Below are 15,051 nucleotides of genomic sequence, written 5' to 3' on the forward strand. Positions count from 1 at the left end.
AGAATTTGGGCTAAACTGAGCAGTACTGCTAGCTGCCACTGCTGTATTGTGAGTCGGTTCATTGGACACCACACTTTCTAAAAAAACAGCTGATTTCGAAAAACTGTCGCTGCCACTTCCACTGCGTTATTGTATTTTGGGCTTAATAAGGCAGATTATCTTTTTTTATGTATGATGCGTGAGAGCCCTGTGTAAGAACAATATTTTCCTCATTGTTATAACGGAAGTGAATTTTTCCCGTAATATTTTAACTTCCTGTGAAAAAAATACAAAATTCTGCAAAAATATGCGCCGCTCGCAACGTCTTATGAAGAAAACAGAAATTACTAACAAACCTACTGACCTTGTGTATGGTAGCACTCCCGGTTATGATAAAGCTAATATGGATATTAAAATACAAAGAGATAATGAAGATAACGGAAGTGTCACGAATGAGACAAAATTTAACAGATTACCTACACCAGTGGGTAAGGTTTACAGCTCAGAGTTATCTAACGATATTACAAGTCATAAGTTTGTGAGTACAGGGATTGTAGGGGCGATTCCAATAAACACCCAGAAAAAGAATCCTATATCTAAACAGAGGAACCAAGAACGAGGGTGAGAATAAAAGATACTAATGCTTTGTATTTGACATTTTGGAATGCACCCATACATATGTATCTACAAATATATCAAACTGCAATTATCAGGTAGGTTCAATCACTTCCGGGTCAACTTCGACCTCTTCGAATTTGAATTCAAAGCGAATTAGATTGAAATTCACTCGTTAGTGAATTGCAGAACCTGCTTGTAAATGTATGTTTTAGTTGGTATTCTTTAATTATAACTTATTTATTAAACAAATGTTTTATTTTATACTTTTTAATAACTATTTAGTCATCGATCAGCAGCGGCGGTTGCATCAACTGCTAGTAAAGGAAGAAAAAAGCGCATAACACAGAAAAAAAACCCCTGGACAAAGAAAAAGTTCATTGGCTGCTGCCACGGAGAACAATGAAATAAAAGCTCCCACCATATCTATCGACAGTTATTTGAACCCATTAAGAGACCCATTAATTCGAACTGCAGTAACAGCTAGGCCGATGGAAAGTAAATCTTTATATTCTTGCAATAAAGGAATTCCTACAATGAGCATCCAATCAAACACATATTCTCTATTACCTCCAATTTATCCCACTCATTTCACTAATCAAAACTTTGATGACAAATTAAATAATCCAACATCACAATGGAAACCTGCTTCCGTTTATAATAAGAACGTATTACCAGAAACCAATTTTCCTACACCAGAATTAACACAAACTCTCGATTTTGATTCATCAACTTCTACACTTTCCCTACCGGAGTCGTTACGAGAAGTATTTGGCTGCGATGATATACGAGATATTTTAAAATTGGATAAAGTTATATTTCGTATGCAAGTTTTACACTTACAAACTTTAGCATATGTGTTAAATATTCAATATGATTACTTAATTAATTTGGTGGAGAAGATAATGAAACTGGATACTGAAACATTGAAAAAAGTAGCTTTTGCGTTTCAGCCTGAAGCTGTACCAACGAAGTGTCCAACTATAAACATCGAAGAAAAATTCATATTATTAGACTAAAAATAATAACTGAAAAGCTTCCTAAATTAAAGAAATAAACACACTTCTGTATATAATATGGCAATCGTACGTTATTCTCAAAAATTTGAACACATATGCGCGGCTGAAGTGAAACTTCGTCAAGTCACCATATTTTATATGCGTATTTTTCTGCACAATAATGAATAACTATCTTAAACTTAATCATGCCTATTACGGTATCCGATGGATGCCATCCGCATGGATCTAAAATATATATACGTAAGTAATTAAAATGCATCTAAACTATAAAAAATACTAAAAATTAAATCCAAATACCAAAGCCAACCCAATTTTGATGAATTTTTTATTAGTACAAAATCTCACAAAAGGATATTTGTGCAACATGGTGTATGGGCAACGCATTTTTTTATTACTGTTAAAAGCGTTACTTCATGAACAAAAGTGTTGAAAATGCTAAAAAGTTGTAAGACACTTAAAATTTTTATCAATATTCCGTTGCCCGTTTTGCACAAAAAGGAGAAAAGTCCTTCAATATTCCTGGTAATGTCATTTTACACTACAATCTTGAAAAATGGGACTAATCAGCATTTTAAAATCGTGGGGAAACCTCCACCTCAGCACTGTTCAAGGTAACAACCACCTCTTCACATGACTACTCAACCCAATTCAACTAAGACTACTATCCCCTACCTTTAATTATACTTGACGACAACGATTGAAGGATTATTCCATTCTAGGCAGGTTTAAGTAGCCCCTACAACATTATTAACGGCCGCTTTAGCGGTGTGTTTAGAGGTGCCAGCAAATTCTAAAATTAGAGAAAGTCTAGAAGATCGGCCAAACGCTTATTGAAAGTGTAGGCGCCAAATATTATATTTTTTATTTAAGTAATGTAAATAATCTTTTATTGTTTGGTACATTTGCTATTTATTCCTCAAAGAACTTACCTTGACTTTCATTTGCAGCTGATCGTGATCACCAGCTGGCATAAATGGCAATAGGTTCGTCGAAAATCCAGCATGAATTATCCAACACTCAAAATCCGAAATATCAGAGAGTAAGAAAAAATTGTCTCAAATTCTATCTCATATTGAGAAACTTCCGTTCGTGTAGAAATTTGCAGGAATTTGCAAGTTTCCCTGCCAGCTGGTGTCTACGGTTGCATTTCAAACATAATAAATTTTTATAGATTTTTTTAAATTCTCTCAGATGGACCAAAACAGATACATTTCAATTTCTTTATCGTACTAGCTGTCGCGTTTCTTAAATCGACTCTGGTTGCATTTGCATCCGATTGCGAATACAATTTTTTTCAGCCGAGTTAAGCTCAAATCATTGAAATTAACTAAATTAATTATATCAACAAAAATCGCCCGTGTTTATAAATTTTTAAATTTAACGAACTTATTTATTCAAATTATCGTAGACGAAAATTCAACCATGTGCCACAATCATATGTTTTTCGTGACTGCAAATTCCTGCTGGCTAAAATTTTTCCAGAAAGAATTTGCAACTTCTCTCAGGAGAACTTTCACTGTGCCCTCTCAGTTTTTGAGTGATGGATAATTTTTTGGTCTGCACGAACGCGATTTGGGTAAAATTTATGATAATTCGTACGAATTCGTTAAAATTTTTTGTTCGACGAACAAACCTAATGATTACCGACTGCTGATAACAATAAAATAAGACTTATTTATTAACATGTAAGTTGATTTATGTAATATTTCTTTGCTTTGATATCCTTAAGATAAAAGCCCCACCAGCGGCAACGGCTCAGAATGGTATTTTTCACCACGAAAAACAAAATATATTTTAAATGATAGATAGTAAATTAGCCATATTTACAAATTCTTTAAAAGGATCGAAACATGTTTCATACCTATACTAATATTGCATAATATTATGTATGTTGCGATAATTAAATTCAATAAATTGTAGGGGACTGAAGAATTTTTAGTTTTTAATAATATTAAAGATACAATCGTTGATTCCGGTTGTCAATAAAACTTTCTCGTTTAAATTTTCAAATAGTCGATTGGTCTTGACCACTTTACAATACATTTTTTAAAATTAAACGTTTGTAGCTAAAGAACTTAACGCGAAAAAAGCAGCCCATATCCTACCAATTTGAAGGAAAAATAAAAAAATAAAAAATAAAGTATTTCAACTAGAAAATCTGCCGGTTATATACATTCAGCGACAAAATATGAATACACTGACGTTTTGACGATTTTATTTATTTATATTTTCCATACCAAATAGCTCATCTAACAGCAAAAACTAGCAGAATATTTTTTTCCCACGTTCCCACGACAGTCGGGTCTACGTAACCGAAACGACCCAGATTTATATCTGGCCAAGGACTGTCACTCCAGCAACACTCCCCACCCCACCCTTTGGGGAACTTACATGCTGCTACAACCACAGAATATTGTTTTTTTTTTTTTTAAATTTCATATACAGCCCAATTCTTAATACTCCCGGGGAGTTTGTCCTCCGGGAATTTATTTCTTCCGAGAAAGAAACCCTCAATAAGTAACTCCCAGGGAGTAGCATTTTCCCCAAAGAAAATTTAAGAAATATGAAAATCTTTTATCAAAATTTTCTATTTTTTAATTCGATTTCGGTTGTATGCAATTTTGTAACCCATTCAAATTTAGTATTATATGTACGGTGAACATAAATATGAATTGAAAATTTAGGACAATTTTTCATAGAATAAAAATAACAAAAACGTGTATAGTATATGTTTCTTAATTCCATTTTAAACTTTAAACATAAGTCAAACTTTCTTCATTGGTATTAATCTTTTCTTAAATGAATATTTATAAAATTATAATAAAACATATTATAATTACATTAGCTTACACGAACCTCTACAGTGAACCTCTGTAAAGATAATTTTATAGACAAACTTTGGGTCGTTTAACTCGAAAACAAAACCCATTTTTCAAAGAAACATTTTCAGAATTTTTCCAATGAATTGTTGGTATTTTCGCTGTTATTTGTAAAAAGTCGACGTAAAGGTATTTGTGGAATATAGTTTTAGGCTCAAAATTGACTGTATTGACACATCTTCTATACATCGAATTTTAAAAATAATGAAAAAAGAATCAAGTAAAACTGTGTAGTTGATTGAAAATCTTCTTGTTTCGACTTTGTCGCTTGTAGCTTTAATAATTTTCATTGAAATCGGCACAAGTTATATATTTTTGTAAGGGGCACATCAGTACCTTTCGAACTTACGTTGATTGGAAGATTTTTTTATGAGTTATTGAAGAAAAGCTCCGATAAGTACCAAATATCATCCATCCATTGTTCGCGGCCGCGCAAAATTTAGACGCACTGACTGGTTGAAGTTTCCAAATCAGGATCCTCCAGGATCCAGGACCTTCATGTAGTTATCAATCAGTTATCGACACTGCTTTTATTTTTATAAGTATAGTGCTTCCGCCGTTAATTTTGAAGTATCGAATAAAATGCGGGACAAATGCAGGACACTGGGAAAAAATCAGTACATTTTAAGTTTTTCTGTTTTGAAAAACTACGCAGGACAGACCTTTGAATAACAGTACGGTTCTGCAAAAAAACAGGACGGATGGTCACCATAATTATATGGTGCAAATTTAAAGTCTCCAAGAATTACCATTGATTTTAGAGATCTTTTTTGTCAAGGGTATTGCGCATTTTCTTCCCTATATCACATGAACAAAATTTGTTTTTTATTGAATTTTTTTATATTTCTTCCCCCGAGTTCTATATGAAATTAATTAAGCTGCTGAATGAACTACATTTTTATAAAAAATAAGAAAATTTTGGTATGGAAAATATATATAATTAAAATAGTCAAAACGTCAGGGTATTCATATTTTTGATGCTGACTGTATATATAAATAATTAATTTCAACGTATCTTGCTGGGTGCTCAAGTGCAAGTTGAAATTTAATTGTTGTTTCATATCATTTTTCAGTAGGGATGCCATTCAGAATTAAATTTTGTATTTTATTTCCGTCTATCTTTTGGATTTGTTTGCTGTCGATTAGTAACCGAAGAAGTGAACTCACTAATAATGCCAAGTACACACTCCGCAGCATTAACGAATTATTTGGTTTCACCTTTGCTTTGAATATATTACTTTCGAACTAATACATACACGTGGAAAAACATTCCCGCAGCTTGTAATTTAGTAAGCATCACTATCATAATTAATGTCTTGCTGTGCTTGCGTTGAGTCGTCCGAATGCTCCGATATCGGTTCTTGATCTGCGTCCACGCTCTGCTCATTTCTAGCGGGACTAAACATTGGGACCACTGCTGAGTCAAATGCATCTCTTAGCTGGTTGTTAGCACCCTTTGGATCGAGGTCGGTTGCCCAGCTGAAGTGCATAAGTGCTGAATCAACATTACCAAGAGTTTTATGGATCTTTCCAATTAAATAAAATACTACTGACTCCTTTGGCACCACTTCTTTTAGTTCTTCTAGTTCCCGCAGAGCTTCTTGATGCTTTCCCAGTGAAAAATAAATTGAACCACGGTGAAAACGCGCCAACGGATTTTTGGGATCCAACATTGCGGCGGTGTTCAATGTCTGTAGTGCTTGTTCCTTTTTCTGCATAAAATATTGCATTGCTCCAATATGTACCAATATAACCGAATTTTGAGGATTGATCTTTAACGCCCTGATGTAATACAATTCAGCTAATTCGTACTTTTCTTGCTTCGAATATATGGTGCCCATGCCAAACCACGCATTATAGTGTCGCGGGTCTCGCGCTACTGCGGCGTGGAAATAATCTGCTGCCTTATCCAACTCTTCCGTAAGAACGAGCTCATGACCAAGCAGAGTGTAGCTGTAAACGAAATCAGGGTCCACCTGAACGGCACGTTTGAAGAACTTAATAGCCGTCTCGTGCTCCTTGTGCAAAGAGAAGCAATTTCCGGCGACACACCAAGTAACGGGAGAAGTCTTATCCTGGTTTATTAAATCTTGTGCTAGAGCTGATAAGTCCACCTCCTTTTGCAAGTGCCAAAGCGACGAGGAATATATTTCCATGTATTGTAAACGATGCGGTTCCGTTTCGTGTATATCTTTGAATACAGAAACAGCAGATTCATATTCTCGCAGTTCATAATAAGCTAATCCAATAAGTGACTGAATCCAGCTAGAGCACAGATGGTGCTTTGGTATTTTAGTTTCTAGATGTTTAATGGCTGCTTTACATTGGTAAAGTGTTAGCAATTTTAAGCCTTCACCCAATTCTCGTAGCAATGCCATTAATCCATCGGCTGACTGTTTCTTTAGTGCCAGTACATGATGTGCCATAGTTTGTGCGTTATTTAAACTGTTATTTAATAACACTTTGGGGTCTTCTATAGAACGATTATGACCAGTCGCAGATGTTATTGTCTCGACCTTCTCCTTCTCCTTGCGTGCATTTTTCTCGTTCAACTTGTCTGCATTTATGTTAATACTCTTATCTTCGATGAGTTCATTGTTCAAACCAATTTTTGGCATGCGTGTTTTTGTTTTTCGGGGCGGAGACCGTGGCAGTGCAAACTTATTGCTCGTAATATTTGGAGACTTATTATTTTCTTTAACAGAGTATGCGCTATTACTAAACAATCGGGAGCTGCGCCTTACAGCAGCATTGGGTATCAATGAGCCTAAAATTTTAATATCGAAATGGTTAATGATTCAAACTAAAAACTTTACATATAATGTACCTGATGAAACCCCGCCTTGATTAATGGGCATACGTGGAGTAACATTTCCAGTTTGTGTAAAAACAGCTGGCTTGTTTGCAGCAGGGCCACTTTCCCTTCGGCTTATAATACTCTTCATCTTTTTCCCCATTATTTTTGGCTCCTGATTAGCTTCCATTAAAGTTTGTGGAGAAGGTGTATTCAGGACACTTATGTTAGCTTGTGTATGACCAGTACCAACAAAGGATGATTCACCACCGGAAGGACTGTGTATAGGTAATATACCAAAGCTCGGCGTTGCAGGAGAAATGGCTGAGAGATATTTGAATTGTCTGTGAAAGGGCGTACCGGCTCCGGTATCAAAATTTTGCGCTGTATTCAAGCCAGTTTGTTCAATATTATTGCCAGTAGTATAACTAACTGGTGTATCTTCAAGCATCATTAAGCCAGAGTTTTGTAGATTGTTACCGCTTACCAAACCGATGGTGTTGGCACCTCGTAACATGGACATGGAATTATTCAAGTTGTTGTTGTTATTGTTAGGGGTAATAAGACTTTGAAGTGTTATGATGTTTGGCTGTGGTTGCGATTGCAAATGTTGTTCGACTGGTGTTGATAATATGTAATTTGAACTGTTATTCATACTATTTACTAAGACATCCGAATTCGGGATATTGCTGCCAAAGCTATTTAAATATTGGCTGCAGCTATCATTTAATGATATATTTTGCCCAGTATTTCCATAAAAAACGAGCGTGTTTGATTTTGCACTGCCTTGACATGTGTTAAAGACATCAGTATTGGTGATATGAAATGTTGATGCAGGATCTACATATTCACCCATATGACAAAGATCTGCAAAGGTGTGCCACATAAAAGGGTTTAGTTTGATGGCTCGGCGAAGGGCTTCAGCTGCTATTTTACTCCTTTCTGTTTTCACACAAATTTTGGCAATTAACTGCAGAACGAAGCATGCTATTCCTTCAAATTCTTTCGCAATGTCATCCAGATTTTTTATATCGCTGAACCCACCATTTACCAATACACACTCAGATTCTACATATTTTTTTAAATGATAAGCACATTTTGCTTGCAAAAATCTGCAATATGGCGAACGACGCGATTTTTCTTTAAGCAGCCAATAAGCTTGATGTATTAGGTTTGATCTATAGTAACTTGTGGCGAGCAGGAAAATAGTTTCATCCGTTTCCACTGCAAAATAAAAAGTAGTATAATAAAATAGTATTATGTTGGATGCTATGTATGTATGTACCTTCACAACACAGGCGTTCGGACAAGAAAACAGCATCTTTGAAGTCATAAAAATTCAAGCAATGCCAAATGGCGGCCTATAATTTAAAGAAGTTACATAAAATATGCATAGGTATGAAAAACTTCACATGTGATCGTGTGAATTACCTGAACAGGCTCCTGTATAATCATTGCGTATAATTGTCTGGCCCGTAATATACTAATTACATCAACTTTACCTTAAACAATTGTGCCTGCAAAATTCAATTTGTATAAATCAAAATAAATTGTTCAAAGAGTCCTTACGTACCTCAGTGCATGCAATTTGTTCTGTAGACAAATGTAATTATTCCAATATTAATCTCGATTGCTGCAAAACAACATTGATTTTTGAACGTTTTTATTGAACCCCACAATTTTTTAAGGTGTTAATGATCTTGTTGCCAACAGAGTTCTTGTCGCAAAATGACCTGAAATGTTTATCGCTTGTCTCACAAAAATAGTACATATTGAACTAAAGAGCTAATCATTAAATTATCGAGGTTTGTTTACACTTTCGATCAAATGAATAAAGTAATTAAAAAGCGAATCGCGTTTTCTATCTTAACAAGGTCTCCCTTTAATATTGGGCAAGAAAAAATAAAATTTTCAACTCTGCTTCGGGACGCCTGCGACAGACGGTTTTGATGGTGCTTAAGCATGAGTCAATAGCATTTTCAATGACTGCACACTTTACAAGTTTTATATTTTTAACTCCAATTACTTTACTGATTGTATGCAGTTACACGTTTTACAATTTTTATAAGTTATTGGCCTCTAATTTCATTTTATACAGATTGCAAAACTTAACTTTTTCCACAAATCATACACAGCCCTATCACATAACTTAGAGTTGCCACTTTTTAACAACAAACATTTCGTCTACGGGTGGGTTTCATTCTTAAATTCTTCCAAACTATTGTGGCGAATATTGCGGCAACGCGAAGCGAACGACGAGAAATAGGCAGAATGTTCGACAAAGAGAAACGTCAAGTTGGATGAACACTGCGAACAGCGAGAAAAAGAGAATGAGCGATCAACGGGTTGGCTTTCCTTTATGGCCGTTCGTTAAAGGGGCGCTGGGCGAAAGGTAAGTGGGCGAGGCACCTCTAACCCACCTTTTTTTGAGAGGGAATGAACCGCCATTGACAAAACGCAACCCCCGACCACCTAGCTCCCCTATGGTTCCCTAGGGACCCCTCAGAAAAATTGCCAAAAATCACGATTTTTATTTGCGTTTATTCGCTTGAAAAATGTTAAATATTCATTTGCACAATACATTTTTATATAAACATTTTTATAAAACACCCAGTAATCAAAATAGACATCACTGGGGCGGCAGCCCCAGGTTTACCACACAGAAAGGCAATTCTAGTTACCTCATCCTTTCCCAAGGTTATGCAGTTCCCTTTTGATGAGTCCGAGTGGATAATTTATAGTTTCTGCTTCGGATTCATCCAAAGATGCTCCGGCCTTAGCCAACTCCTCAGCCCTATCATTTCCGTGTATGTTCCTATGGCCGGGAACCCAGATGAGAGTGATGTCTATTACTTCGACCGCCGAGCTTAACGCACATTTGCAATCTCTGACTGTTTTGGATTTTGTTACCGGTGAGGCAAGAGCCAGAAGTGCCGCTTGGCTATCTGAAAAATTTTATGCTTTTCGTACACCTACGCAGTTCCTCTCTAGTGCTTTACAAGCCCTATCGATGCCCAGTACTTTCGCTTGGAAGATGCTAGCAAAGTCAGGTAGTCGAAACGAGAGAGAGACATTCAGCGTTTCAGATAACACCCCCGCACCCACACCGCAGTCCATTTTGGATTCGTCAGTATATATTTCAGTGGAATTCTCCTCGGCTATCCTGCTATCTTCGTTAGTTATAAGAAGAGATTTTCTTAAATATAATACCTTTACGGCACTCACATATTGACAAGGTTTTACTATTTATTTTATTATTCTTTAATTTTAATTATCTGTTTATAAAATGTAATGTATTCTTTAAGAAAAACTGTATAAACCCAAGATTAAATCTTTGCAAAACATCCAAAAACCAACATACTTTCGTAAAATTGTCGAGCTTTATTAATATTCTTTAGTTTTTAGCCCATTCAATTTTAGTATAATAAAGTGCAAGTTTAAAGTAGCTGGGACTTACCGTTGAACTTGGCAATTTTTTTTGTCGACGATGTCAGCCATTTTCGTCCATACGAAGTGTGTTCGACGATTTTTTTATATGGAGAAACTTAGCAACACCTTCATCAAAGAAATCTTAAAAAACTTAGTTATATTGAAATTTAATGGGCTAACCCGCACACTCAAAATAAATCTAGGAAATCGAATTAAAAAGCTCGAAATTTTTACAAAAGTGTATTGGATTTTTTAATGTTGCATAAAGTTTGAACCTTGGATTTGTACGTATTTTCTTAAATTATAAACCGTATTTTTACCAAAAATAATTAAAATTGAATAATATTACGATAAATGGTCAAATCTTCTCGTAAAATTTTGATAAGCACTTGAAATGCTATTAAAATATCAAATTTTAGTACTGAATCCAAAGAAAATGTTTCTTTTATCCATTAATAATAACTCAAATATGCTTTTTGTTAAGATGTATACCTGAAAATGTGTGCATACATATTTGCGTTAAATGCAGTACATGTGCACGTGGAATCAATTTGTAAAAGTGTAAAATACGTAAACGTATGTACCAGAGCTGTAAAACTGTGAAATCATTTGAAATTAAAAATCATCAATTTTATATTATTATGTTTTCATTGAATTCTCCCTTATTGAATAATGCGGCTTATAGTTTTCCAATTCTACATTCACTCAAAGTAGATACGATTGCACACATTTCCATATTCAAAGAAAGATTGAAAAAATTGAATGACGAACGATTCACTTTTAACACTGAATAAGCACTCAGATGAATGCAGCTTTTGCTATGTGTGCACACATCCACTCAGTACCAATCAATTGATATAAATATTTTGAACACACAAAACCCTCTGAAAAATACGCCAGGTTGCATTTTATTAAAAAGACTGCAAAATTTCAACACGAAAAATAGTTAATAGAGCGTTATCATCAGTTTTTTTCACTTAAATTTGTACAAGGATTTATAAGAATAAAAAATATTAATTGGAGAAATATTTTTTAGTGAACGTGTCGTTAGAATGTCATTATGAAAAATATAAATTATTAATGATTTTAACATCTCTGTTTAGAAAATTGTCAGCTTTCCAAATAAGTGTTACCAATACACCATTAATAATGCATAATGCATAAATTAGTACATACATATATAAGTTAATATAAACTAACAAATTTAAGAGCTTCTGGTTCTAAATTTAGACATACATATACATTTCATTATTTAATTATAAAAATTTTTGATACAAATTTCTTCGTACTTTTTTTCGTCGCTATTGGGTCAAGCATTTAATAAAGATTCGAAAATCGAATTCGTTGGTTTGTGGAGGTTTTTTCATTTACAATAAGCCACAAATTATCAACATTTCCAACAAAAAAAATATTTAACAAAATTCGTTGGTCCCTATTTTCATTAACATCCTTTTCCGAAAGTGCAATATTTAATAATTTATACCCATTTCATTGAGCACGCTTTTTAACCCAAGTTTTGGTTTGTTTGTTAACATCAAAACTACATATCGACACCTAAGTGGAAGATCGACCTATCTCGGCAGCCAGTTCGAAAACTCCCTATCTCAAAAAACTGTTCTAGAACACCCTATTTCAGAATTTTGTTGAAGAACGCCCTATCTCAGAATGCGGTTCAAAAACGCCCTACCTCGGCAAATTTTCAATATATTTTCATTTGAGATAGGGCGTTCTTCAACCAAATTCTGAAGTAGGACTTTCATAAAAAGTTTTCTGAGTTAGGGCGTTTTTGAATTGGCTGCCGAGATAGGTTGATCTTCCAATCAGGTGTCGGTATATTAATAAAAAATGATTAAACATTGTCTGCTGTAACCTATTTTAGAAATAATTTATTTATTAGGTGTTGCAATTTGAAAAAATCAGTTCCTTCCAATTTTGGGAATCAAACGGGACCCCACACAAGCAAAAATCGTTTTCTACAATCTTTATTAACCTGAAGGGCTAGACAACAAACAACCCCTATGCGAACAAAGTTATAATACCCATGTGCACAAATGCGCTCGGGTGTAATTATTTCTTAAAACATTATTCTAAATGTATGTTTTGAGCAAATTGATTTCAAAAGTTAGAAATATGTCCCATTTTTCAAAAATGTATAATAATAAACATGTGACTTTTTTAGCAATTTGTTTTCTGTAATTAAGGAAATATTGAATTTTTTGAATTTTTCGAAATTACCGTTTTATGGGAGGGACCAGGTTATGGTTTAATTTTTGTATTTTCAATACGCTTCTGCCCTGCATAAAGGGAAACCCGCGTACCGAATTTTCTTCCGATATCTCAACTTTTCCTAGAGTTATCGTGTACACAAACAAACGGACAGACAGACAGACGGAGATGGACTAATCAACTTCTCTTTTTATTCTGGGCATTTACGGTATATACATACGTATGTACATAAATGTAGTATATATCTATCTCGATTTTGGTTGTTCCAAATATCCGTTACGTGAGAAAAGTTATAGTACCCTACTGCAGAAGTGCGTAGTAAATATGTTTAAATAGTACACCTTTTAATTAATAATTAATAAAAAAAATTTTACAATGTAACTCCTCAACCCCTCTTTAAAGAAAACAAGAATCCTATAAAATTTCGTTTTGAAAGTTTTCAAATTTGATAACTGAAGAAAAAAATTAATAGAAAAAAAATCATACAAATTAAATTTATATATACATATATTCTGCGAAAAAATGTCTACAATCAATTTTTAAACCCTTTTCGCAATTGGTGTACTCATGTAACCGGTAAATTTTGTTACCATCTCATAAGCTGGTAACAAAATATTGCCCCGCCCCGTGAAATATGCAATGCCAGAATTTCCACAATTCTTCATGGCTGAATTGCTGAATATATAGCATTACCAACGTTCCTAGAATCGCGGTGACATGAACAGGTAACATTTTTTGGTAATAAAATTTTCCGGTTAAAAAAACTTCGGTTACGTGCAGAATAGACCTTTTATAGTTCTAAAAGTCTATAATACGAAGGGACAGATGCCGGTAATGAAATTCTTAAGTTTTTTCAAGCAAGAGTTTTAAAAACTCAATTCTATTGACACTGTTTTATATTTCTATATACAGTTCACTAGTTTCGAATGTAATATATGTAAATGTATGTATCAAGATGTGTCCTTTGTGCTCGAGGGTTGCGATGTTTGTTTGGACTGATTTCGCACCAGTCATTAGCCATGGGTTAATGTCAGAAAACGTCTATACATACGCGTTGAAATACATACATACGTATACATATATGTTTTTTTTCAATTCCAGATATGTTTAAACTTTAAAGTATAAAATATTTCAACCCTGGGAAAAAAGTATTAGTACTGAATGGTAAAAACGTGTGCATTCATTTTAAATATACAATCATGTGTGTGTGCGAATGCTTCTGTTACATTCACAATCCATACTGAATGTCAATCTACCATTCAAAAACACAACACAGTTTATTTGTTTTCAAGCATTTTAAGCCACTCAGGAATGAGGCTTTTTTTATACAAACAAACAATCAAAATTTTGAAAAGAATGTCGAGTGAATGCAGATCCTATTGATTCAATCATTTTACAGCTCTGGTATGTACATAAACAATAAAACTTTCTCATGAATACCATAAAATCATTGGTCTTGAAGGGAATGTACCAAGGTACATTGAACAGGTAGTATCAGTAGAGCAGCTGATTTGATTTATTTTCAAATTATTTGGTCTCGAAAATGTCAAATATTTTTAATTTTTTCTCACGAAAATTATAAGTTGTTAAAATCCATTTGCTTGTGAAACCTTTTTCCATACAAAACAAGCGATTGAATAGCAGCTTTTGGAACGTTCGCCCAACTCGGCAGCACGACCGCTGATTACTGGGCCTTGCAAAGGATGGATCAATGCTTCGAGAAGCAAACAAATTTACTAGGAAAGAAAGTTGCATCAATTTTTATTTTTTCCAATTTCAATTTTTTATTTTTTATAATTTTTTGTATTTCACATGGCACGCTTTGATTTAGAAGAAAAAATTCAGAACAGTTTTTGACACTTTCGATACCAGAAGCAACAACAAAATACACGCAATTGTTGTTTTTGCTCTACTGATACTACCTGTTTAATGTGCCTTGGAATGTACTAAGAAAATATATGAGCGAATTAAAAAGTGTATACAATTTATAGACGAAAAGTACATTTTTTGTATAGATTTCGTACTGAAGGCACAATTTCATTTCCCAACACTGATACAGAATGTAAACAAACACAGGGTTGCAAGGAAAAAAAGTTGAACGAGCTCAAAG

The 15,051-nt window shown here is 34.2% G+C and overlaps 2 protein-coding genes across 5 annotated transcripts; one reads left to right on the top strand and one right to left on the bottom strand.

Moving 5' to 3' along the window:
• The first annotated feature begins 286 nt into the window (after positions 1 to 286).
• LOC118751369 lies at positions 287 to 1,850 on the top strand. Its single transcript, XM_036486183.1, has 2 exons — positions 287 to 513; positions 944 to 1,850. Exons 1-2 carry the CDS (start codon positions 287 to 289, stop codon positions 1,611 to 1,613), a joined length of 897 nt encoding a protein of 298 aa, XP_036342076.1. The 3' UTR covers positions 1,614 to 1,850.
• A 3,726-nt stretch (positions 1,851 to 5,576) lies between these two features.
• LOC118751366 (cell division cycle protein 27 homolog) lies at positions 5,577 to 9,471 on the bottom strand. Of its 4 annotated transcripts, none has more exons than XM_036486177.1 (6): positions 9,400 to 9,471; positions 8,860 to 9,019; positions 8,718 to 8,803; positions 8,572 to 8,647; positions 7,320 to 8,510; positions 5,577 to 7,259 (listed from the first exon to the last, which is right to left on the bottom strand). In XM_036486177.1, exons 3-6 carry the CDS (start codon positions 8,739 to 8,741, stop codon positions 5,779 to 5,781), a joined length of 2,772 nt encoding a protein of 923 aa, XP_036342070.1. In that variant the 5' UTR covers positions 8,742 to 8,803; positions 8,860 to 9,019; positions 9,400 to 9,471; the 3' UTR covers positions 5,577 to 5,778. The 4 variants fall into 4 exon arrangements, with proteins under 4 accessions (XP_036342070.1, XP_036342069.1, XP_036342068.1 ...); XM_036486176.1 differs by having other exon boundaries at positions 9,313 to 9,466; XM_036486175.1 differs by having other exon boundaries at positions 8,860 to 9,063; positions 9,313 to 9,466.
• Positions 9,472 to 15,051: the final 5,580 nt, after the last annotated feature.

The sequence above is a fragment of the Rhagoletis pomonella genome, unplaced genomic scaffold, assembly GCF_013731165.1.
Source record: "Rhagoletis pomonella isolate Grant_MI unplaced genomic scaffold, Rhpom_1.0 Rhpom_scaffold_00660, whole genome shotgun sequence".
Taxonomy (NCBI): domain Eukaryota; kingdom Metazoa; phylum Arthropoda; class Insecta; order Diptera; family Tephritidae; genus Rhagoletis; species Rhagoletis pomonella.